Source organism: Pogoniulus pusillus, chromosome 4, assembly GCF_015220805.1.
Source record: "Pogoniulus pusillus isolate bPogPus1 chromosome 4, bPogPus1.pri, whole genome shotgun sequence".
NCBI classification, from domain to species: Eukaryota; Metazoa; Chordata; class Aves; order Piciformes; family Lybiidae; genus Pogoniulus; species Pogoniulus pusillus.
This window is the reverse complement of record NC_087267.1, coordinates 45,212,042-45,233,795: the sequence shown is the minus strand read 5'-3', so window position 1 is coordinate 45,233,795 and position 21,754 is coordinate 45,212,042. Positions and strand designations below refer to the sequence as shown.

General features: G+C 48.1%; 1 protein-coding gene across 5 annotated transcripts in view; it reads left to right on the top strand.

Annotated features, from left to right (window-relative positions):
* PLXNA4 (plexin A4) overlaps positions 1-21,754 on the top strand; it is a 611,173-nt gene that overhangs the window by 105,647 nt on the left and 483,772 nt on the right. The window contains exon 4 of one of the 5 annotated variants that reach the window (XM_064142729.1): positions 8,864-9,554. The exons of the other annotated variants lie outside the window; for them this stretch is intronic. Within the exon in view, the coding sequence (XP_063998799.1) occupies positions 8,864-8,944 (81 nt within the window). The 3' untranslated portion in view covers positions 8,945-9,554. Of the gene's footprint in view, positions 1-8,863; positions 9,555-21,754 lie in introns of those variants that run through there. 5 annotated transcript variants of the gene reach the window in all.

Sequence of the window (21,754 nt, the reverse complement as noted above, 5' to 3'; positions counted from 1 at the left end):
CCTAAAGCTCACAATCCCATCCCTGCTGCTAAACCACTACCACTAAACCACAGAATCAGAATCAACCAGGTTGATCCTGTCCAAGCTATCACCCAGACCAGTCCAATCAACTAGATCATGGCACTAAGTGTCTCATCCAGGCTTTTCTTGAACACCTCCAGGGATGGACCTCTCATCTTGAATACTGTGTTCAGTTTGGGGCTCCCCAGTTGAAGAGGGACAGGGATCTGCTGGAGAGGGTCCAGTGGAGGGCCATGAGGATCATGAGGGGACAGGAGGGCACTGCCTGATGAGGAGAGGCTGAGGGACCTGGGGCTGCTTAGTCTGGAGAAGACTGTGAGGGGATTTGATAAATGTTTGTAAGTATCTGAAGGCTGCGAGGAGTGGGGGACAGGCTCTGCTCACTGCTGCCTGGGATAGGACAAGGAGCAATGGGTGTAAGTTGCAGCACAGGAGGTTCCAGCTCAACACAAGGGAGAAATTCTTGACTGTAAGGGTCTCACAGCGCTGGAACAGGCTGCCCAAAGAGGTTGTGCAGCCTCCTCCTCTGGAGCCTTTCAGGGCCTCTCTGGATGTGTTTCTCTGTGATCTGTGCTAGATTGTGCGGTCCTGCTCTGGCAGGGGGGTTGGACTGGATGATCTGCTTGTGTCCCTTCCAACCCCTAATATCCTGTGAGCCTGTGACAGTGACTCCACCACCTCCCTGGGCAGCCCATTCCAATGCCAATCACTCTCTCGGACAACAACTTCCTCCTAACATCCAGCCTAGACCTGCCCTGGCACAACTTGAGACTGTGTCCCCTTGTTCTCTTGCTGGGTGCCTGGGGGAAAAGCCCAACCTCACCTGGCTACAGCCTCCCTTCAGGTATTTGTAGACAGCAATGAGGTCAGCCCTGAGCCTCCTCTTGTGCAGGCTGCACACCCCCAGCTCCCTCAGCCTCTCCTCACAGGGCTGTGCTCCAGGCCCCTCACCAGCTTTGTCACCTTTCTCTGTACACCTTCCATCTTAGATGAAAGCTGTGGGAAGAGGTCAGGTAAAGCTTTCTTCTGGTAAAGACTGGTGCTTTATTTTCCACAATCCACTGGATAATGCTCACTGCCTTCCTGGGATCTCCCGAAGGTTGGGAGACCTGCAGCATGAATTGCTGCAACATTTCTGTTTGCAAGAACCTGTGTAATGGTAAATCTTGCTTGGCTGCTGCTTCTGGCCAGGACTCACCAGGAATTTGCATGCTAGGCATTTTTCAGATCAATGCAGTTCAGCTACACTAGTTCTGAAGGGCTACCTAAGCTGTAGCAGTTGCATGTTCATTCAGTGAAGTTGGGTAAGTCAACTGCATTCCTCCTTGGACACTGTTTGTGTCTCCTGGTATCTCCTCATGAATTATTAGCTAGGGGAGAGGCTTGCTGTGAAGAGCTTGCTGCTGGTTTATTCTCCTGGTTACTGCAGGTTTGCTTCCAATGTGTTCTAGCTTAAGTGGCTTGATTTCTGGTCTGCTTGACCAGCAGTTCCCTGGGCCTCTCTCCTGAAGCTTGATAGATCTTGCTGTCAGGAAGTTATTCCTCGTACTCCAGCTACTTCTTATCAGCCTGTCACTTTTTCAACTCATTGGGCTAGCAGTTTTCCTACTACAAGAGCCATCTCTCTGTATTCTTTCTCCTTGGCCTCCCCAAGGGAACCTCTTCCTTCTTGCAGTAAAAGGGGGTCAGACTTGGATGACTTTACAAGTCTTTTTCTCCCCTCCTGATCTGACTTCTTGGAGTCTGAGACATTCTGGATCCTGACCTATGATGAACTCTGTCAGAGTGTGTATAAAAAAGAAAGGGAATTGATAAAATAAGCAATGAAGACATTTGGTGTCCATAAATCCCACAGGTTTAGACATTCTCATAAATCTTGGGAGTTGTATTGAAGAAGAGGTGAAACAGGGTCTTTTCTGTCCTGGCTGTGCATGACTTTTAAGGGCAGAGGGAAAGGTTGAGTTATATTGATGCTGAGAAACAGTTTTTCAGATTTGTAGCAGGGTTTTCTAAGGATGAGAAGAGAGACATGAAAGAGAAGGCAAGAGAAACAAAGCAAAGATGATTGATAATGCTCACTTGAGTAATCAAGAAGGGGCTGAAGGCATTTTATCCACATAGATTCAGTTCAAGTCTGGGACACCAGATAGGTCTTCCAGACACCCTATCAATTTAAGACTCATAAAGGCAGCTATTGTATATAGAATCACAGAATCAGCCAGGTTGGAAGAGACCTCCAAGATCATCCAGTCCAACCTAGCACCCAGCCCTAGCCAATCAACCAGACCATGGCACTAAGTGCCTCATCCAGTCTTGGCTTCAACACCTCCAGAGACAGTGACTTCACCACCTCCCTGGGCAGCCCATTCCAATGCCAATCACTCTCTCTGTGAAGAACTTCCTCCTAAAATCCAGCCCAGACCTCCCCTGACACAACTTGAACCTGTGTCCCCTTGTTCTGTTGCCTCTTGCCTGGCAGAAGAGCCCAACCCCACCTGGCTACAGCCTCCCTTCAGGGAGTTGTAGACAGCAATGAGCTCTGCCCTGAGCCTCCTCTGTTGCAGGCTGCACACCCCCAGCTCCCTCAGCCTCTCCTCACAGGGCTGTGCTCCAGGACCCTCCCCAGCTTCCTTGCCCTTCTCTGGACACCTTCCAGCATCTCAACATCTCTCTTGAATTGAGGGGCTCAGAACTGGACACAGCACTCAAGATGTGGCCTGAACAGTGTTGAGTACAGGGGCAGAATAACCTCCCTTGTCCTACTGGCCACACTGCTCCTGATCCAGGTCAGGCTGCCATTGGCTCTCTTGGCCACCTGGGCACACTGCTGCCTCATCTTCAGCTACTCTATACCAGCACCCCCAGTTTTCTTTTTGCCTGACTACTCTTCAGCCACTCTGTCCCCAGCCTGTAGTGCTGCTTGGGGTTGTTGTGGCCAAAGTGCAGAACACTGCACTTGGCCTTGTTCAATCTCATCCCATTGACCTCTGCCCATCCAGCCTGGCAAGGTCTCTCTGCAAGGCTCTCTTGCCCTCCAACAGCTCCACACCTGATCGTAGCTTTGTGTCATCTGCAGACTTACTGATGCTGGACTCAATCCCCTTGTCCAGATCATCAATACAGATATTGAACAGGACTGTGCCCAGCACTGATCCTTGAGGAACACCACTAGTGACAGCTGCCAGCTGGATGTGGCACCATTCACCACCTCTCTCTGGGCCTGGCCCTCCTGCCACTTCTTGACCCAGCACAGAGTGAATCTGTCCAAGCCAGGAGCTGCCAGCTGTGCCAGGAGTTTGTTGTGGCAGATGGTGTCAAAGGCTTTGCTGAAGTCCAGGTAGACTCCATCCACAGCCTGCCCCACATTCACCAGGCAGGGAACCTGATCATTGGCTCCAGCTGTGCTCAGATGTTGTGTAGGGTTGTGCCCCTCCATGCACCAGCCTTTGGCCTCTTCAACATTGTCCTTCATTCCCAGTTTCCTCTCTGGGGGACATCTCAGCAGCCAAGCAGCTGGGCTGCAGAGAAGCAGAGCAGTGCTGCTCACTGCTGATGAAGCAATAATGAAACTAATAGCCTCTTAACATTCTTACACGAGCACCAACATCAGCATGTCACTGAGTATTTACAGTCCAAGTTACACAAATGTCATTTTGGTACACTGAGCACTTCATGCTTGCTATTCTCTGCCACAGCAATAAAATCAATCAACCAGTCTGAGGAGCAGCACACCCAGGAGATGTCACTGTTCATGGCACTGGGCCAGGCTTTCAGAGATCTGCGTGGGAGGCAGAAGAGCAGCTTTGGGCTTGCATTACTGCACTGAGATACCTCAAGTTCCCTGCACAACACTAATTTGAGTCCAGCTAAATTAAGGTTCAGTTATGCAGTCACCAAAGGGAGAGGAGAAGGTGTGGAAGGGTTTATCACCCATCTCTTCCTCAAGAGCTCAAAGCAAGCTCCACTTTGGTCTGCTTTCCAGAGCATGCACGGTTTTGATATAAAGGTCCCAAAGCATAGATTGTAGAATGGGTTGCCTTGGGAGGGATTTTAAAGAGAGTCTAGTTCCAACTTCTCTGCCATAGGCATGGACACCCTACCCTAGAGCAGGCTGCACACAGCCTCATCCAGCCTGGCCTTAAACATCTCCAGCCATGGGGCCTCAACCACCTCCCTGGGCAGCCAATTCCAGCCTCTCACCACTCTCCTGCTCAACAACTTCCTCCTCACCTCCATTCTCACTCTCCCCACCTCCAGCTTTGCTCCGTTCCCCAAGTCCTGTCACTCCCTGAGAGCCTAAAAAATCATTCCCCAGCTCTTTTGTAGGTCCCCTTCAGCTACTGGAAGGCCACAAGAAGGTCACCTTGCAGCCTCCTCTTCTGCAGCCTGCACAGCCCCAACTCTTTCAGTCTGTCCTCATAGCAGAGCTGCTGCAGTCCTCTGAGCATCCTTGTGGCCCTTCTCTGGACACACTCCAGCATCTGCACATTCCTCTTGTAATAGGGGCTCCAGAACTGGATGCAGTACTCCAGGTGGAATCTCACCAGAGTGGAGTAGAGGGGGAGAATGTCTGATGAGGAGCAGCAGAGGGGGCTGAGATTGTGGTGTGGTGGTTTTAAGCATAACAGCAGCCATGGCACATTCACATTTGTCTGTTTGGAGAAAAGAAAAAGACAAAAACACCCAAGAGAAAGAATCCCACTGCTTGAAAGATTAAATAGTGCATCGACTGCCTAGAGCATCAAGGGCCCTTTGAAGGTCTGGATGGGATAAAAACGCAGCGCCCATCTGACACACCGAAGGCATTGAAGTCAGTAGTAAAATTACAACAGGGACAGATCTGAATTTGGACCCTCAGTCCCCATTTTGGGCCGTCAGATTCTGATTTCAGGGCAAAGCATTGTAAATCACATATAGGACAGGGTAATGTGGGCACTGAGTAAACTCATCCAGGTGCCTGATCCTCCCGCAAGCCCTTGAGTCCTTGGAGAAGAACTGATGAGCAGGAGTGGTTTCAGTGAGAAATCTTCAAGGGTTCAAATCAGCTAGAAGTGTCAGTCAAGTAGCTCCACAATGCAAGGAAATCAATGCTGGCTTCTGAAAGAAGAGCGTGCAGGGGAAATGCTACCATTTGTTTGCAATTCTAATACAATGAATCAACAGATCGCTTGCAAAATGCTCCTCATGAAAATGCGCATAAGAGATGTGCAGAACCAAAAAGGGGAGAGACAAAGTAGCTGTGCTGTTGAGGAGGAGGGAGGGGGATCTCAATCTTGGGTTTGCTGTTTGTATTTGGATGTGTTCTGGTGTAACCGAGATGGATCTGTCCAGGATGAAGTCCTGGATGATGTAAATTTCGGTGAGGGGAGAAGAGGTTTGATGAAGAGGCAGTTGTTGTTGTCATCAAGCATGGAAGCATGGTGTAAAGCCTGAATGGGTTAAAGATGAACTGCAAACTGGGACAGGTGTCCTTACAGACAGTCTCAGCATTATTCCTCTGTTTAGGAAGAAATTCTTCATAGTGAGGGTGATGAGGCACGGGGAGAGGTCGCCTGAGGAGGTTGTGGATGCCTCATCCCTGGAGATCACAGGTTCACAGGATGTTAGGAATTGGAAGGGACCCAAGGAGATCATTGTGTCCAACCTCCCTGCCAGAGCAGGACAATACTATCTAATACAGGTCACAGAGGCACACATCCAGACAGGCCTTGAAAGGCTCCAGAGAAGGAGATGCCACAACCTCTCTGGGGAGCCTGTTCCAGTTCTCTGGGACCTCTACAGTCAAGAAGTTCCCCCTTGTGTTGAGGTGGAACCTCTTTTGCTGCAATTTACACCCATTGCTCCTTGTCAAGGCTAGGTTGGCCCGGGCTTTGGGCAACCTGTTCTGATGGAAGATGTCCTTGCCCATGGCAGGGTGTTTAGAACTAGATGATCTCTAAGGTCTCTTCCAACCCAAACCATTCTATGGTTCTGATGTTCTTATGATAGGAATTAGTGGCAGCTGGGTAGTGAAAGATCAAACCACAGTAGTTGTGCCAAGTGTCTTTTATGTGGGATTAAATTCCTAGGCAGTGCAGTAGAACTACAGGCCTCTTTTCATAAGGTGTGAGACACTGTTAGTCTGTGATCCCACCTTGACCAGTTCTACTGGTGCAGAAGGGGTTGGAACTAGACGATCTTTAAGGTCCCTTCCAACCAAAGCCATTGTATGATCTTTTCCCTTGTGAGAAATCCAGTTTCCAACACTGTGATCTTTTGATGGGCTCTTTTTGGGAATAAGTGGAGCCATTTCAATGGAAAGTGGGTGGAGATCATTTACTTACTGTCTTTTCCAGTGTAAGAACTAGGAATTTTCTCATGGAACTAGCAGATGTCGGGTTCAGGACAGACATATTCCTATGCAATCCTGCTTGAGTGGGGAAGTTGGAACTAGATGATCCCCAGAGGTCACTTCCTACCCCTAGCACAGTGTTATTTTGTGATTTGGGACTAGGGCAGGGTGTTATTTTAGTACATTAGGCATCAAATCATAGAATCATCCAGGTTGGAAGAGACCTCCAAGATCATCCTTTCCAACCTGTCACCCAGCCCTATCCGTTCAACCAGACCATGGCACTAAGTGCCTCAGCCAGGCTTGGCTTCAACACCTCCAGCCACAGAGACTCCACCACCTCCCTGGGCAGCCCATTCCAATGCCAATCACTCTCTCTGACAACAACTTCCTCCTAGCATCCAGCCTATACTTCCCTCGGCACAACTTGAGACTGTGTCCCCTTGTTCTCTTCTGGTTGTCTGGTAGAAGAGACCAACCCCACCTGGCTACAGCCTCCCTTTAGGTAGTCAGCAGCAATGAGGTCAGCACTAAGCCTCCTCTTGTGCAGGCTGCACACCCCCAGCTCCCTCAGCCTCTCCTCATAGGATTTGTGTTCCAGGGCTCTCACCAGCTTTGTCACCCTTCTCTGGACACATTCCAGCACCTCAAAGTCTCTCTTGAATTGAGTGGCCCAGAACTGGGCATGAAGCACTTTCTTGTGCCAAGTGCAGTGCTAGCTCTGCTTACAGTAAAGCATCATCCACAAATATCATAGCAATGGTTCTCACCCAATCTTTGTGCTTTGCCTTGGTTTTTCTTGAGAGGATGCTGTGCTCTCTTAGTGTCTGTAGATGCATGGAGGTGGTTGCTCTCTTCTGGGAGGATGGAACTGCCTTCCTTTTTTTTCTCCAAGTTTCCTTGTATCGTACCTGAGAATGAAAAGGAGACCTGCCAGCTCAGAGAGAAGGAAAGCAGAGTGTAGCTAGGTACTTGAATAGGGCTGTCTGGAGGGAAAATGGGAAGGCAGGAATTTACTGATAGCAACAAATTGTTTCCATCACTCATGTTTTGGAGAGCACCTTCAAAAATGATGGGCTGAAGGAGGACTTATTTCTGACTCTCTTCAAATAAAAGAAGCCCTTGATTATTTCTTGGTTTTATATGAAGGGTAAAGGCTACACTAAGCTGCTTGACAGCAGGACATGGATGTTCTTATCACCTCTTATCCTCCTAGTTTAAATTTCTGGGTTTTTTATTCAAAGCTATTATTTTTTCCTCCCAGTAGATGACAAACCTAGAGTTATCTACAAAGTTATCCCTGAATGTCTCTTTGCAAATTCTGTAACAAGTAATTGGGGGAAAGTCAAATAGCAGGGAGAATGTGAAGGAAGATCAGAACAGGCAACAAATGGCCTTCAGGTTCAGTGGGAGGAGAGTTATGAGGTTTCTAATAACCATGAGATGGAGCCTTGCCTTTGCACAGTTACATGTAGGAGTTAAATAAACAAGGTTTCTTCTGAAGTGAAGTCTTTTGCTCTTTCAGTGAAAGCAGAAACAGATTAGCTGGGGGAGAAAGGGACAGTGCAGGCTGTAGTTAATACTCAAGATGTGAGTAGGACATGAGAAGAAAGAACTGAAGGGAGCTTCTTTCCTATAATTGGTGAAAATCCATTACTGATGTCTGCTTGAAAGGAGTTTGGAGTGAGGTGGGGAGTTGGTCTCTCCCTAGCAGCAAGTGATAGTGAGAGGAAACGGTCTTAAGTTAAATCAGGGGAGGTTAGCTTGGGCATTGGAAGAAAATTCTTGGCTGAAGGGGCTCTCAAAGTCTGGGACAAGATCCCCAGGGAGGTGGTTGAGTCCCCATTCCTGTAGGTGTTTGAAAGATGCAGAGATGTGGTGCTGAGGGACGTGTTTCTGCACCAGGCTGGGTAGACTGGAAATAGTAGTTGAACTTGATCTTAAAGGTCTTTTACAACCAGAATGATTCCATGAGTCTATACTTGGGGGGGGGAGGTACCTGGGGTAAAAGCTGCTCTATCACAAACCTACTGTGAGATGTCAGCTCCCTCCTGTCTAGGTTACATGGCAGGTGAATAATCTTTCCAGCAGCTGCTTTTATTCATGGAGATTGAAACTTCCTTTTGAAAGATCAAATCCCACTCTGGAATCATGGGTGGTGTGTGGAGGAGAAAACATCCTTTCTGTCCCTGCTGAATTGCTCAGAAAGGGCAAAAAAGCAGCTCCTAGGAGCAGTTCAACTTTTGTGGAGGGCTGATAAAACCCTCTCTGCTGCTTGTTGACTTTCATTTTCTTTCCATGCTATTTAGCTGCATGGGTAAGAAAAGGGAAGGATTTCCACAGGCTGTTGCTAGCTGGAGTTCTGCTGGGGATGGCTTTGTGCTCTGCTTTCCTTGAGCATGCCACACAGCTCTTGCCTCCAAGCTGTCAGTTGTGTGCGCTTTTTGGTGGTGTTTGGGGTCTTTTTATTTGTAAGAAGAATTTTTCTTTGCTTCCTCCTTTTCTTCCTAGGGAGATAAACACGATGACTTTTTCATGAGCGTGGAAAAGCCAATAACTCCAAAGTGCTTCCAAGCCTCAGCTTTCATTTGATAGCCCTTTGCACAAACAAGGGATGCTTAATACCTGTCCATGCGGGGAGATATTGGATTGATTCCACGCAGGATCATTGCAGGAAGTCATGGTGGATTTATTGTTGGGTTATGTGGTGTTTTTTTTTCCTTCTGTTCTTTTGTGTTTGGGCTTTTTTTCTTCTTGAGGTATACCAGGAAGAATTACTTATTTCATCATCCCAGAAGTGTTATGGTATTAAACTCGCTTGCCAGGGCTGTAACTATTTTCTGATTCAGTTGACGATCTCTCCTCTTTAAGTGAAATTATAATCCTTCACCATAGTCTAAATTACATGTCAGACCTTTTTTAGGCAGTTTCAGGCTGGTTAGTTCAAAGACAGCACTACAAAAAGAAGGCCAATTGGGTTTTATTGGGGAACAACTTTCTTTCTAGAGTCGGACATTGCGTATCACAATGTAATTTCCTTTGCGGAGTCAAGCTTAGGTGGTTTGACAGGCTCAGATAAATGTAATATCCCACCAGGATGCAAGGCAGCTTTGCTGTAGTGGTGCTTGCTGTTATTTACTGATTTATTCTATTTTGAAGTGAAAGTGGCTCCTACTTAATAATAAACCATCCTGAGATCTCAGTGCTGTGTGATAGTGGAGGATTTATGCCTGTTGGGTATAGAAAGGAGCACCAGTCAATAGCACCCTACCAGTCATTCATGTGCTACATCAATATGTAGTTTCAGAAATCCTTCTCCTTTGCACTCTTTTCATCTGTTCTTCCCTTTGTGTATTGTTGGAAATAACACTGGGTAGAGATTTTACTCTGGATGTGACTGTGCTTCCACCTTGCATATACAGACAAAAGCTGTTTGCTCTGGGCTGCCCAGGGAGGTGGTGGAGTCACTGTCCTTGGAGGTGTTCAAGCAAAGCTTGGATGAGGCACTTAGTGCCATGGTCTGGTTGATTGGCTAGGGCTGGGTGCTAGGTTGGACTGGATGAGCTTGGAGATGTCTTCCAACCTGGTCGGTTCTGTGATTCCCTTCTGTCTTCAGTTTCCATTCATGTATTTGGAGAGAGCAACACTCCTGCCCCAAACAAAATAGAGGTTGGGTTTGAGGCCCTGCTCTGCCTCCGGTGATGTCCCTAGTCACCTACAAATCAGAATGGATCACTTGCTGCCATGGTCTAGTTGATTAGACAGGGCTGGGTGCTAGGTTGGACTGGATGATCTTGGAGGTCTCTTCCAACCTGGTTGATTCTATGATATAATGTAAGAGGATAGAAGAATTCAGGACTCCACTTGGATAACAGAAAGCTGAGATCAAAAGCTATGAATGTGAGAAGATAGGAGAACTCAGGACTTTGCTTGGATAATGCAAAGCTGAGATCAAGAGTTATGTCTCGGCCATCATGTGGTGGGTAGAGCAGAATATGGCAAGAAAGAATAGGAGATAGGAAAGCTGCCCTCATCCATCCCTTGCCAATAGAGATTCAAGGCTGAGAAAGCAAAAGAAACTCATGTTTGTCATGAATGAATCATATTGTGAGAGCACTTGGGAACAAAACAGCTTCTGCATGGCCTGGTCTGTAAGTGATGGCTCTTAAAAAGGTAAATGAAATGAAGAAATTAAGAAAACACTCAAGCTTTTGAAGGTTCATCTTTTTTAGGCAGGTCATTCTGTTAACATGCATGTGACAAAAAGGAGAGCTCTCCAGTATGGGCTAGGAAGGCTGTCCTAAAGGCATGGCTTTTCAACACTGACTAACAGAGTTTTATGTGTGTGTGGTGTTGTGTGGTGGTGGTTTGTTGTTGGGCTTTGTTTGTTTCTTTCTTTGAGGTCTGTTTTATTTTCCTTATGGATGTGGCAGCCTAACCTTGCAGATGCAATCTAACCCACTGACCCAAACCCCTGTATAGATGCTTGTACCCTCTGCAGTGTTGGAATGATCGTGCATGAAGGTCAATCCCCAGCTGGTGGACAGCATGTCTAGCACATTGGACATGAAGGTATTGAGAGACAGAGTTATTTTCTTCCACTGCTTACCTTGTAAATGATACTGTGGAAAAAAATCCCCCAAGACTTAGATTTTGTATATATTTCCCCTTCATTCCCAGAACTGCACACTTCGATGGAGGTTTGCTCTGTCAGGGACCATTTCCAGCAGTGGCACAATGAGGCTCTACTCGTGGTTATGACCTCTAAATGTTGCCATAATAATAATAATAGTATGTGGCTTTTGGCACATCATCTATTAATCACAGCAGCTGTCAGGCAAAGCATTAAATGGGAATAGCTCCCTGCAAGAAAAAACAAATACAACAACACCCTGTGGCTTGTGGAGCATGAATCTACCCTCTGGAGGGTGCCAGAGAAGGAAGGAAGGGCTAAGCCCTGACATTTCACTCAAATTTGTTAACCTTGGCTGGTGTTCAGCTGTGCAGTGCTGAGCCAAGGCAATGTTGGGGAGGGGGGGGAGGATGTCTCTGGAGAGAACAAGCTGTGTGAAATATTTACAGTGAGCAGAAGCTGAAGTGAAGGTGCACAGAAGCATTGGGGACAGTTTGCCACCAGGGAAGAGATGTTCACGAGGAGCTGCTGGGATGGTTTATATGCTGCTACTGTATTTAATGCTTGCAGTGGATTTTTCTTCTCCCAATCTGCCTGCATGCTCTGTGAAGTCATGCAGACCTTGAGCATCCAGCATGCCCTGAGGCAAGGAGCTTCATGGTTTGCTAAGGTGTTGTGCATTAAGGGTGTGACCAGCATGTCGAGGGACTTTCTTCCCCTCTACTCTGTGTTATTGAGGCTACATGTGGAGTCTGGGGTATGACTGACATGATGGTGAAGCTCTTCAGCATGAGAGTGGTGAGAGCCTGGAATGGGTTGCTCAGGGAGGTGGTTGAGGCCCTGTCCCTGGAGGTGCTTAAGGCCAGGCTGGATGAGGGGCTCTGGCCAGCCTGATCTAGGGTAGGGTGTCTGTGGCCATGGCAGGAGGGTTGGAATTTGATGATCCTTGTGGTCCCTTTCAACCCTGACTGATTCTCTGGTTCTGGGCCTCCACAGTTCAAACATCCCTATGGTGATTGATGATAACTGTATCCCTGTCAAAAATTTGTCCAGTTTTAATCCAGACCCCAGAGTGATAGATGACAGTGAGCATGAAGACTTCTAGTCAAGGTTTGGAATGTTTTGTGCTTGGTTTTTATGCTTGGTTTTTTTGCATAGAGGTTCTTCAGAATGGAGGCTAAGGGCATTGGGCAGTTTTGACTACTTGGGTTAGACTCTTTAAATCTGTACTCTGAAATCCCAGGGAAGCTGAGGTGAACTTCAGCTGGAAGCTGATTTAAGCCCTCCAAACCAGACCTGCTGTTCTGGAGTTGAACCAGTTGGACTCCTTAGAAATAACAACATAACAAGCAACATGAAAACTGCCATGAGGCATTGTCTTGCAGTTTGTCACCTTGCAGGCTCCAGGTGACAAAGAACAAAGTGTACCTGAACAAGACCTGGGGAAATAACCATTTTTAACAAGATCCCCTGTGTCCAGTGCTGAGGATGGATCTCTTCACCCCCTCTGTTCACTACCTCCACACAGCCCCGTTGGCACACTATATGCTACTAACCACAGACCTTCCTCACTGCTCCTGCCTTTACTGTGGTTTGAGATCTACAAGCAGTACTGCTAGCTTACAACTTTTGGGGCAGCTTTGCAAGCCACTAAGGGCTTGCTGATGGCAGGCCAAAGAAATTGTGAAGCTACTTGGACTGAGGTGTTCTGGAAGGGGGAACAGGGTGGTTGCAGAGGTGTGTGTGTGCCCAGGGCACTGTCTTGTACCCATTCTGTGACACAGGGTGGATATCACAGCATCTTTGCTACAGAAGCCCCACAGGAAACAATCACCATCATCATCATCATTTCTGCCTCTGGGGACACATGGCCTCATCCATCCCAGAACAGATACACAGGAAGGAAGTGCAGACCCCAACAGACTTTATTGGTGAATGCTGCCACTGATTAAAACAGGCTTGAGCTGCTGGAGGAATGAGGTTGCCATGGAAACAGTCTCTTGATGTGTCCAGGTTTTGAAACATTTTTTTCCCCTTCTCTCCCCCCCCCCCCCCAACTCTTATAATTTTTGCTGTTGCATTGTTGATCTGCTCTCCTGGAGTGGTGCTGTGCAGCTGGGTCCTTGGGACCAGCAAGGCACCAAGAGGAACTGCTCAGTTCATTAAGGGCTGTTCAAGTGGGAGCTCCTCCTGGGTGGGCAAGCAATGGAACAGATCTACTAAGGATCCTAACAGAGTTGAGTCTCGATGGGCTTCTGTGAGACACAATGTTAGTAGGATGCTGGGCACTAAAGGGAATAGTGGAGAATATCCCAGGGAAGTCTTAGAATCAACCAGGTTGGAAGAGACCTCTGAGATCATCCAGTTCAACCTAGCACCCAGCCCTAGCCAGTCAACCAGACCATGGCACTAAGTGCCTCAACCAGGCTTTGCTTCAACACTTCCAGGGACACCCAACTGGGATGCTAGTAGCATTTGAAAGGCTCTGCAACAGAGAGGCCCTTGGCAGGGGCGTTCACCATCACTACAAGAAGGACATTGAGGGGCTGGAGCATGTCCAAGCATGGGCAGTGAAGCTGGTGAAGAGTCTAGAGAATTTGTCTTGTGATGAGCAGCTGAGGGAACTGGGATTATTTAGCCTGGGGAAAATGAGGCTGAGGGGAGACCTCACTCTCTGTAACTGGCTGTGTATTGCTCTCCAAAGCTGACTTCTTCATCCCCCTGCCTGATGCAGCAGCATCTAATGATTAGTTTACTGAAGTTACCTTAAAATTGTGATACAGGTTCAGGTCTGAATACTCCCCATGATGATGAATCTCCAATGGGTCGGTTTGGAAGTGCCTGTGGTGTTTACCTGTGTAATTTCCCAAGCCTGGATTGCTCTCCTGATTTGAAATCATAGAATGGCAGGTTGGAAGGGACCTCAAGGATCATCTGGTCCAACCTTTCTAGGTGATAGTGCAGTTCAAATGAGATGGCCCAGCACCCTGTCAAGCTGATAGAATAGATAGTGTTACCCAAGGACACGTTAGGGTTTCACCTCTGCAGTAAGACCTGCTAAGTGAGGAGGGAACCACAGGAGGTCATCAACCAGACCAGAGAGAGAACCTCCAAGAAGCCACTGCTCCAGGCCTTTTGCTCCTGTTACAAGGTTGTCTAGCTACCTGCATGTCCTGTGGAGTGTAGTTTCCCATTCCTGATTCTCAAACTTCAAGCCCTCCTGCAAAGCTGGGACAGGTTCTCAGTTTCACTGCATCTTAAAAGGGAACACGAAAACCCTAGAGTCCTTCTGCAGGAACGTCTCAATCAGAAGGTGTCATGAAAGGGCTTTAATTTCAAAAGCTCTGAATTACATCTAGATCAGGAAGGACGTGGTAAGGGTGGATTTGCTGAGCTCAGGAGGTTAAAGAATGAAGGGGAACTCGCAGTTAACATCTGTGACACACTGAGTCAGGATGAGAGAGCCTTCCTAGTCAGAGCAAATATCAAAGGCATGTCCCAGATCTCATGCTTTTGGGAGATGTTTAATTACTCCAATGTTTGTTAAGAGTTGCTTACGGCCAAACAAGCACAGTGTTAAATTTGAGGATGCTTCTTTGCTCCTAGAAATAATGGCTGAGCAGCAAATCAACCCCAGCATGTATGACAAGGAAGATGCAGTGAGCTCAGAGCTTCTCTGAAGCCAGATCAAATATCAGTTCACATAGCAGTCCCTGCCTCCAGCCACCTGAGGATGATGACAGCAGAATTGCTTTGAAATCCTCTAAAGAAAAGCATTCAAGACAGTGCCCTCCTGGGTAAATGTCTCCTTTTCTAGCATTGTATTCTTCTGGTAGCTCTAATGTAAAAGGTGGCAGGTGGTGAACCTGTTGTACAGGAAGGGAGAAGGGAATTGGATAGGTGAAATTAGGCAGGTGTTTAGCAATGCAAAAAGCAGCTATTGAGTGCTGGCTTGGCTGGCTTCACCTCTGAACCACCTGGAGAAACCCAGGCTGTGGTGTCACAGCAGCGCTGTGCAGGTCCTGTGGAACACCACCGAAATAACAAGTGGCCTGGTCCCTCTGGGTGGAGGACTTGGAAGGGAGGGGTAGAGGAGAGTTCACAGAGACAAGATAGAGGATTGTTCATCCCACAGCTGCAGATGCATGCACACGACCAGAACTGCAGCTGCTTGCAGGAAATCTGGCCAGGACAGGGATTTTGATCTAGGCAGGGACATAGTGTAGGCATAGCTTTGTTTTTTTCTCCAGGGTGTGGAGCCACTCTCAGTGTCTTCACTTGCTTGCAGTTTTGTGAGTCAGAGAATCAACCAGGTTGGAAGAGACCTCCAAGATCATCCAGGCCAACCTAGCATCCAGCCCTAGACAATCAACCAGACCATGGCAGTAAGTGCCTCAGCCAGGCTTTGCTTCAACATCTCGAGGGATGGTGACTCCACCACCTCCCTGGGCAGCCCATTCCAATGCCAATCACTCTCTCTGACAACAACTTCCTCCTAACATCCAGCCTAGACCTCCCCTGGCACCAATTGAGACTGTGTCCCCTTGTTCTGTTGCTGAGTGCCTGGCAGAGGAGCCCAAACCCACCTGGCTACAGCCTCCATTCAGGGAGTTGTAGACAGCAATGAGCTCTGCCCTGAACCTCCTCTTCTGCAGGCTGCACACCCCCAGCTCCCTCAGCCTCTCCTCACAGGGCTGTGCTCCAGGCCCCTCACCAGCTTTGGTGCCCTTCTCTGGACACCTTCCAGCACCTCAACATTTCTCTTGCATTGAGGAGCCCAGAACTGGACACAGCACTCAAGGTGTGGCCTGACCAGTGCTGAGTACAGGGGCAGAATAACCTCCCTTGTCCTGCTGGCCACACTGCTCCTGATCCAGGATGATTTCTGCACAGAAATATTGTGGTATCTCCTTCTCTGGAGACCTTTGAAACCTGGCTGGACATGTTCCTATGTAACCTGCTCCTGGTGACCCTATTTTAGCAGGGAGATTGGAGTAGGTGATCTTCAGAAATCCCTTCCAACCCCCACCCTTCTGTGGTATCTTTCTGCTGGCACACCAGGGACTTGCTCAGCTGGGGACTGTTGCATAAGCCTTAGTAGGGACTTGGAGAGCAGATTAATTCCTTGAGCATCTTGCTTCTTGCCGCTGGTGAAGTCTGCTGCTCAGATGTGATCCAAGGAGACAGCTGGGCAGGGCTGAGTCTGAAACCTCCCCCAGACAGATAAGGCAGGGAGAAAGGACCAACTGCTTTTGCAGGGGTGAAACCCTTTTTGTGCTGGCTTGCAGCGTCCGGCAGCAGCAGGGACTTCTCTCCAGGTATCTCCTGGTGCTAAGACAGTGAAGTCAAGACAAAGAGTGTGATTAAATCCTTCTCCCTCCCTCAGGCAGTGCTCAGCCTTCGCAAAGGCTTTGGCTGCGGTGGGCTGTAATTATGTAATTCCTTCTCGTTATCTTTTCTAATTGTTCTCAGCGCTGTTTCCTAAACTGATTGGAAACAAAGGCAGACGGGGATGGAGTGGGAGGCAGACGTGAGCATGGCAGGCTGCCAGCCTAGTACAACGCTGTCCAGAAAGGGGGTGGGGGAAATATCCATAGTGGAGACGTGGATGCCAGGACCTGAACCGAGGGAACACCTGAGCCGCTGCCAGGTTGGGAGGTAGTGGCAGAGGATGTATCATTCGAGCTCATGTGTATAAGATCTGTATTGCATTCAAGAGATCTCCAGCCTTCCCCCAGCCCTGCACACCTCTCCTCCTTGACAGCTTTGCTGTTTTCCTCTTCTCCACTACTCCAGTGACGCAGGTAGAACTCTCCTGGGGGGGGCTTTGCCCATCACCAGGAGACACTGTGGTCTTCTCCCCCTGGCACTGAGATGTTTGCTTGCAAGAGACAAAAAAGGAAGGGAGGAGGTTTGCTTGTTGCATTTGGTGATGACTGCACAGGGCAGAAAGAGGGGCACAGGGGTGAGACTTTTCCCTATCTGTTGGCTGGTTTCAGGGGAACTGCAGGGTGCAGCTCCTCAGAAGCCAGCTGACACTCATTTTCTTTGCAAATATCTGTTGCTCTTCACCCACTACGTTCTCCCCATGTGTGTGAGGGGTATTTGCAGTGCTGTGCATCACAGAGGTGTTTGGGGATTCAGCAGAGATGTGGGCTAATATCCCTCTGCTCCACTTTCACTGGCATCTCATGCTAGTACAGTGGGAAGCAGGCAGCATAAGACTGCTGCTATTATTTTTGTCTAGAGAAGGCCAAAACAAGCTCTCTTCCTGGAGGCATAAAGTCTGAGCATCAGGTCCTCATATCAGGGGAAGAGATTAGATATGACATGGTTGGACTAGATGATCTGTTGAGGTCTCCTCCAGACCCTGACGTTCTGTGATCTCACAGAGTGGTGCTTACAGACCCCAGCAACGAGCAGGTCTACCTTACAGAATGGGAGACACCCTTACAGAGAACAGATCCTATTCATCCATGTGAAATGAGCACCAGGCTCTAGAGAAAGCTTTGAGTTGCCCTTGGAGGCAGGAGAGCTGACTTGCCTTCTTCATTCCAATTTCTGGGTGCTTAATCTCAATATGGGGCCCCATGTCCTGACAGAACTGTCAGCTGGGAGCTTCATGAGCTACTGACCAAGCAGGGGCAATGGAAGGAGGAATTTATCAGAGCTGTCTTCAACTCCTCCAAACCCAATGCTCTTCTGCTGTTTTTACTTCAGCCCTTACTTCTCTGTGTGCTTGCAGGCTGCTGCTGGCAGCACCATCCCAGCTGGCCACCCTTTCTGGCTTCCATGCATGGCTTTCCAGGATGGAGAGGAGAAATGCTGCCTGAAGCTTGCCCTCAGTGTTGGATCAGAGGCTTCCTTACTGTGGTGGGCTGAGAAGGGTCAGGGAGATGGGGTTGTAAGGGCTAGGAGCTGGAGGCTGCAGGCAAGCTAGTTCAGCTCTGGCTTACGGAGACTTTTGAACTGTGGTGATCTCCAGACACCTCTGGGAAGGAGTGGTTGAGAATAGCCAGAAGCAGCAACTGAAATGCAGTGGAAGTATAGAGATGAAAGACTGAAGTCTGACTACCTAATTCTGTCCCTGGATCCTTCTGGTTTCTAGGAGAAATCATCCAGTCCATAACTGGAAGTAAAAAAAAAGGCTGAGGGCTAGGAGGGTAGGCAAAGCATGGACCCCTCTGATGACATGTTCCAGGAGGAACAGGTCACTGCAGTGATCTGTTTCCAAATGGCAAACCCAATCTGTCTGGATAGAGGCAAAAGGAAATATCTTGGGGTGGTCATTTGTAGCCCAGGTGGTTTGGACTCATTTAGCACTGTCTCTTTCTAGGGAGGGCTGTAATTATTAAGTATAATCAAGATGTTTGTGTGGAAGGGCCAAAACTGAGGTGTCATTGCCTCAGCCAGAAGATAGACCCTACTGGCAGCTGTCTCTTCAGTGTACACCCATCTCCACCCAAGGTTGCAAAGTATACCCAGTTGCAGCATTGTACAGCTCATTATTTGCTCTCTGGCACTTAATTCCAGTGGTCACTGTCCCCACATGCAGTGTTTCCAGGAACAGGGTATCTAGCACATCTCTGGGCAAACTGCTCCAGTGTTTCACCACCCTCAATGTAAAATATGTATTCCTTTAGTCTAAACCTCCCCTCCTTGAGTTTCCAGCTATCATCCCTTGTCCTGTCACCACAGGCTCTGCTGTCCTCAGCTTTCTTATCAACCCCTTTAAGTGCTGAAGGGCCACAAGAATGTCTGCCTGGAGCCTTCTCTTATCCAGGCTGAGCATCCTCCACTCTGTCTTCAGATCATTGTTATGACCTCCTCGGACTATGTCACGTACAGAATGGGCTGCCCAGGGAGGTGGTGGAGGCACCATCCCTGGGGGTCTTCAAGAAAAGACTGGATGAGGCACTTAGTGCCATGGTCTAGTTGATTGCTTAGGGCTGGGTGATAGGTTGGACTGGATGATCTTGGAGGTCTCTTCCAACCTGGCTGATTCTATGATTCTGATTCTATGATCTGGTCCCACCTGACAGCTATACCATGTGATAGGGAATGGTTTGATGGGTGAGTTGCAGGCTGGATGTGGCCCCTGGCACTGTGTTCTTTAGCTTTATCTCCTATGATCTCTGCAGCTCTGGTGGCCATTCCCTCAGCCCCAGTACCATCAGATAGATAAATCACAGCTCCTAGCGAATGCCTCCCTGTGTGCCACGCTAGCAGATGTGCAGCTACCATGAGCAGCTGCTGTGGAGCTGGGCAAAGGATTTGTATTTGCATCAAGCTAAAGAGTGCAGTTTGCTCAGTGGCTAAAGAAGCACCTTTTGCTGTCTTCTGGATGTATCCTGAATTTGCTCAGTGATGACCTACACAATGTAGGCTATTCCTCTAGCAGTCATAGGCTGCATGAGTACATCAGCTTCTTCCCTTGGCTTTATATGTTCTGTGACCCAAAGATCCCATGATGATACAGCACCGAAGGGAAAGCAATTCCTTATATCAACTTGCTTTTTCCTTCTTCCCCCCCCCTTCTTTTAGTTCCATTTGTCTTATGGAATTGTGCTTTTTCTTGTGTTACAAGACAAAAAGAACAAAAGATCCCTCTATCATTTTCTAATATACCTTTATCAACATTTCACATTCATCTCTTCTCTGAAACTTATGGTCTTAGAGCTCCTGCTAATCCCTCTTCATGAGCAAATTTCTGCCATGACCCTGATCAGTCTTATCACAGTCTTTAGATTGTTGTCTTTTTGGGCTGGGAGGCAATTCTGTATGAGGTGGCTTGTTTGTGGTACTTCAGACACCATCAGAAAGTCCTGTCTCTCACATAAATAGGGAAGACCACTTAAGAATGTTTTACCCCTAGAGGATACCATCACTGGATGTTCTGGTAGAAAGTGAGATGCTAAAGGAGGTGGTTCTGTCTGGATGTGTTCCTCTGTGTTAGATAGTATTGTCCTGCTCTGGCAGAGGGTTTGGACTGGATGATCTCTTTGGGTCCCTTCCAACCCTTAACATCCTGTGAGGCTGCTCTCAACATGAGGACATGGGAAGAATCCTCACTTACCAGATCCCTTCTAACCTGGTTGCTTCCATGATTCTATGATTCATGGTAATGGAGGGAATGGGTATATTAAGGAGAGTGTGCTCAGCAAGTTGAGGGAGGTTCTGCACCCCCTCTACCCTGCTTTAGGTTTTGAGGTTCCCAGTTCAAGAGACAGGGATGTACTGGAGAGAGTCCAGCAAAGAGCAACAAAGATGATCTTTGGTTTGGGTTTGAAGGGACTTCCAAAGGTCGTCTAGCCCAACCCCCCTGCAGTGAGGAGGAACATCTTCCACTAGATGAGGTTGCTGAGGAGACTGGAGCTTCTCTCTGAGGAGCAAGGGCTGGGAGACCTGGGGCTGTTTAGCCTGGGGAGGAGAAGACAGAGAGAGGATCTTCTCAATGTTCATCATTATCTAAAGGGTGGGGGTTAAAAGGATGGGGGCAGACTCACTTCATTGGTGTCCAGTGATAGGACAAGAGGCAGTGGGAACAAACTGGAACATAGGAAATTCCACTTAATCCTAAGGAAAAACATCTTTGCTGTGAGGGTGCTGGAGCCCTGGAGCAGGCTGCCCAGATGGACTGTGGAGTCTCCTTCACTGGTGAGATTCCAAGCCCACCTGAAGGCAATTCTGGGCAACCTTCCCTGAGAGACCCCTCTTTAGCAAGGAGATTGGACTAGATGATCTTCAGAGACACCTCCAACCCCCACCATGCTAATTCCATGAATGGGGAGGAAACCTCAGTTCCTTTCCCATCTCCAAACACTACCTGCAGGCAGAAATTATTCTTCCTCCATTTCCCCAAATCATTTATTTATTCATTTCTTTGGCAGGGTGCAGATTTGCTCTGCTTTCATTACATATTTACATGAACTTCTCTCTTCTGCAGAATGTTCTTGCAAGCACTAGCTGCTGGGAAATACAAGCAGAGCAGCTCCTGTTATTTCAGTGTGTTTCACAGAGTTGTTTTTCTTCTGGTACTACTCTTTTTTTTTTCCTTCTATTTTTTTCCTTCCCCTTTCTCCTCCTTTTTTTCCTCAGACTAGAACAAATACAGTGCAACTGGCAGAAAATTGGCAGGCTTCAAGGATCCAGAGGCAGTGATTTTTCTTCTAAGTAGCTTAATGGAGTCTGTATTTTTTTATTGTTTTCTCAGCCTGCAGGTTGATTGAGTACTTAAAAAAAATAGAGAGAATTCAACAAGCTCTCTCTCTCTCTCTTCCTCCTTTTACCAGCTTGTTTTAGGAAGTTCATGGACCTAGAAGAACTCTTCTGGGTCGTCTACCTTTCAGAAGTGTGCTGAATGGGTTGCAGGCATTAATGAAGGTGGCTGAGTTAACACTCCAGGTTTAGCCTTGAATACAAAGCTTGGAAAGGAGTCCAGTTTGCTTGTATCAGCACCCATAGAGAGCCAGTGGCATCCTGGCCTGCATCAGGAATGGTGTGGTCAGCAGGAGCAGGGAGGTCATTCTGCCCCTGTACTCTGCACTGCTTAGACCACACCTTGAGTACTGTGTTCAGTTCTGGGCCCCCCAGTTTAGGAGGGACATTGAGATGCTTGAGTGTGTCCAGAGAAGGGCAACGAGGCTGGGGAGAGGCCTTGAGCACAGCCCTATGAGGAGAGGCTGAGGGAGCTGGGATTGGTTAGCCTGGAGAAGAGGAGGCTCAGGGGAGACCTTATTGCTGTCTACAACTACCTGAGGGGTGGTTGT